The sequence below is a fragment of the Carettochelys insculpta genome, chromosome 6 (genome assembly GCF_033958435.1).
Source record: "Carettochelys insculpta isolate YL-2023 chromosome 6, ASM3395843v1, whole genome shotgun sequence".
Lineage (NCBI taxonomy): Eukaryota > Metazoa > Chordata > Testudines > Carettochelyidae > Carettochelys > Carettochelys insculpta.
In genome coordinates this window covers 124,183,652-124,187,431 of record NC_134142.1, presented here as the reverse complement: position 1 = coordinate 124,187,431, position 3,780 = coordinate 124,183,652, and the positions used below count along the sequence as shown (strand labels likewise).

The 3,780-nt window shown below is 41.6% G+C and overlaps 1 protein-coding gene across 1 annotated transcript; it reads left to right on the top strand.

Moving 5' to 3' along the window:
• Positions 1-1,158: 1,158 nt before the first annotated feature.
• LOC142014972 (olfactory receptor 5AR1-like) lies at positions 1,159-2,115 on the top strand. The gene has a single exon (XM_074998302.1). The coding sequence runs from the start codon at positions 1,177-1,179 to the stop codon at positions 2,113-2,115; it is 939 nt and encodes a 312-aa protein (XP_074854403.1). The 5' UTR covers positions 1,159-1,176.
• Positions 2,116-3,780: the final 1,665 nt, after the last annotated feature.

Genomic DNA, 3,780 nt, shown 5'->3' with positions numbered 1-3,780 from the left:
CTGTAACTCCGATAGAAATTACATCATTTAGTAACACAGAGGGAAAGAGTGTGACAATTAATCCCCAGGATGTGATTTACACCAAGGGTGGCTTTGCCTCACTGACTGCATTAATTAGGTATTGTGTCCCTCTGAGCTCAGCTATTCCCAGTGGCTTCAGGGATCATGTCCCATAGATGACAAATATCAGTATAAAACTTTCCAAACGGCACTTTGTGTCAATAAGAAAAGACCATCACATCTCTCTGCTCAGCAGGTATGTACTGTTTTTCTTTTCCACACTAACATAAACTTGCAGACACCATAAAAACAACAAGAAGTCCTGTGGCACCCGATATACTAACAGATTTATTGGGGCTCAAGTTTTTGTGGGCAAAGACCACTTTTTCGGATGCATCTGACAAAGCAGGTTTTTGCCCATGAAAGCTTATGCTCCAATAAATCTGTTCGTCTATAAGATACCACAGGACTTCTTGTAATTTTTGCAGATACAGACTAACACAGCTACCCCTCTGATACTTACAGACACAATTGAAATCAACAGGTATTGAATTCAAGATCTCCAGTACTAAAAGCCTCTGTTGATCTCCTGCCTCTTGACATAACAAAATAACCTCTGTGGTTTGAAAAATAGGCAGTTACATAGTCACTGAAGCCAGTGACTCTAATGATTCAGAATTTTTCATACTAATATAAATGCTGTTTTGTATGACAAAAAGCTTAGCTAGTACAGCAAGCAACCTTTGTCCCATCTTGATATGCACAGCCAAATAGCTCACTTCTCCCAAAGAGGGTAGAAAGATAGACCCCCACACCTTTTTTAGCTAAAGTAGATTATTTTCAACCTGGCTCTCCCACTGCAGAGACACTGGCCACTGTTTGCTCTTCAGATTAGTGAACGGGAAGGGTTTTTTTGGGGGGCGTGGGGAGGCATGACTGACCTGCATGTCCTTGTGTGCATTGTATGGGACAACTGAAATGACCTTCCATGAACCTATGGTTCTGCTGACTAAGTCTGACTAACCCTGATCCAGGACTGATGATGATGATGACTGATGATTATTAGGAAAGAAAAATTAAGATCAGTTTCTTTATTTCATGTTAGGGAAAAGACAGGCTGACTGAGCCACCCACCTCCCCTCATCCCTGTAGCTGCCTGATCTCAGATGAAAGGAAATGGAAGAGGGAAATCACTCGGTGGTGACTGAGTTCATTCTCTCAGGACTGACAGATTATACAGAGCTGCAAGTCCCACTGTTTGGGGTGTGCCTTCTGATTTATGTTATCAACCTGGTGGGAAATGCAGGGATGTTCTTGTTAATCATGGTGGACCCTAGACTCCACACCCCCATGTACTTTTTCCTTAGGAATTTGTCTTTCTGTGATCTCTGCTATTCCTCAATAATTGCCCCTAAAATGCTACTGAATTTTTTAGTCAAGAGGAAAAGCATTTCTTACTCCGCCTGCGCTATGCAAATGTATCTCTTTATCACTTTTGGAGATGCTGAGTGTCTCTTGCTGGCTGTGATGGCATATGATCGTTATGTGGCCATCTGTAACCCTCTGCTTTATACAGTCACCATGTCCAGGCAGCTTTGTAACCAGCTGGTGGTTGTGGTGTATGCTGTGGGGTTGGTGGATGCCTTGATACAAACATGTTTTACATTTCAGCTTTCATTCTGCCGGTCCAACATCATCAATCATTTCTTCTGTGATCTTCCCCCTTTGTTAGCACTCTCCTGTTCTGACACCCACATCAATGAGATTGTGATGTTTGCCTTCATTGGATGTATTTTAGTGGGCAGTGTTGGGATTGTCCTCCTTTCCTACATCTATATCATCTCCACCATTCTGCAGATCCGCTCTGCTGAGGGTCGGCGCAGAGCTTTCTCCACTTGCACTTGTCACTTGATCGCAGTGGTCATGTTTCATGGTACCCAACTTTTCATGTATTTACGTCCAACCTCCAGCTATTCCATGGAAACGGACAAAATAGTCTCAGTGTTTTACACAGTGGTGATCCCCATGTTGAACCCCATCATCTACAGCCTGAGGAACAAAGAAGTGAAGGAAGCCCTGAGGAAAGCAATGAATAAACCTCTAATCAATTTATGAACTTCTTTCATTCCGTATTGATTAGTGATATAGAATGGAGGCAGATGCTTCAATTCCAAGCCATTGCAATACAATGTCACTGAGCCAATGATGGTATCGTTCATCATAATATTGTTATTATTGTTTGTGTTCCAATTAGGTCTGCAGACTCCAATTGAGATAAAGTTGTCATTAGGCTACTGTCTCAGCAAAATTGAAGGAGGCATCTATTTCACGTGTATGAGCATAAACACACATGTGATGTGCATGGAAAGCCTGGAGCTGTTTCTATTGGGAAAGAAGATGGGGCATTGAATCTATCTCCCTCTTCTTTGTAGTGGGGTTGGTTTCATTCCGCTATTGAAACTATGAAGTGTGTGATTTCTGTGGCTGACCCAAATGGAGTTTTGCACACCCTGATTATATTGTGCACCTCTTTATTGTGGAGGTTGTTCTCCTGATTTGTGACCGTGTCTGAGGGTTCAAAAGGTGATTTCCATTCCAATGGCCTTAATTCTAACTCCAAGGAGCAACAAGACAAGTATCAGCCAGGGTAACATTTCCAAGAGTATAAATGGTGTATGTGCATCATATGTGACAGTCTGCACTGATTTGAATAATAAATAGTATGGAAAGTGTTAATTTTCTGTATTGTATAATTTAAGCAGAAGGAAAAATCAAAGTCAGAAAATATTTATAGCGTGTGAGCAGGTTAACAATAAGCTTGTCTTAGTTCTTTTGTAAAGTGTTTTATACACTCACAGTAGAGATTGTGGAATAGTATGGCTCAGGGGAGTGTGACTGAGAAATTCAAAAAGCTGAGTTAATTGGTGGTTACGAAATTTTTAAAAAATCTCTTTAGTCCGATCTGAATCTGAAAGTTCCCTAAACGCTTGGAAAATTGAAATATTGATGCAGATTTCTTTGGATTGACGGAAACATTTAACTCACTCAGAAACTGAACATTTCCTTTCCTTCCTGAATATGTTTTCTGCTGATGAGCTGAGGAGGACAGGAGGAAAGAGTGACTGTCTTTCAGCCATGACCAAGAGCCTCCTGCTGCACCCAGAATCATCTGTTCTCACTGTCATAGAACTTGTGGTTCAAGAACAGGTCTTATCACCCACACGAGGATCCACGACACCCATGGAAGGTGATCATATTCAGCGATGAGTGATCACCATCATCACTTTACAATCTAACAGCAGAGACAATGAAGACCTAGACTGATAAAATGGATGTGAGTGGACAAGGTGTTTTATGGTGCTCCTTTCCTCGCATCCTTCACCCAAATGCTTACAACATGCATATGGGAGATGCAGATCAATTCCTCCTCTGTTTGAGGGGGAGAAGCAATTTGAAAGTGGGTCTCCCACATTACTAGATAGTGCCCTGGTGACTGGGATATGTACTGCCGCAAATCTTTCCCAGGTCTGGCGTATGCTAATGGTGTAAGTTGATCAAAGGCATGTTAGTTTGAGTTGACATAAATTAGTCTGGCTTACAGCAGTGTCCACACAATGATATGTTGACAGGAGAATTATGAAACCATTGAATTCCAAGGCTCTTTCTAGAGTTTGGTACTAAGGAGCTAAGAAAGATGGCACTCACCACTTCCAAACATTTTGATTTTAGCTTCGATAGGCATCATTAAGTACTTGATAAGATGCTCCGGTATTTGCTGAT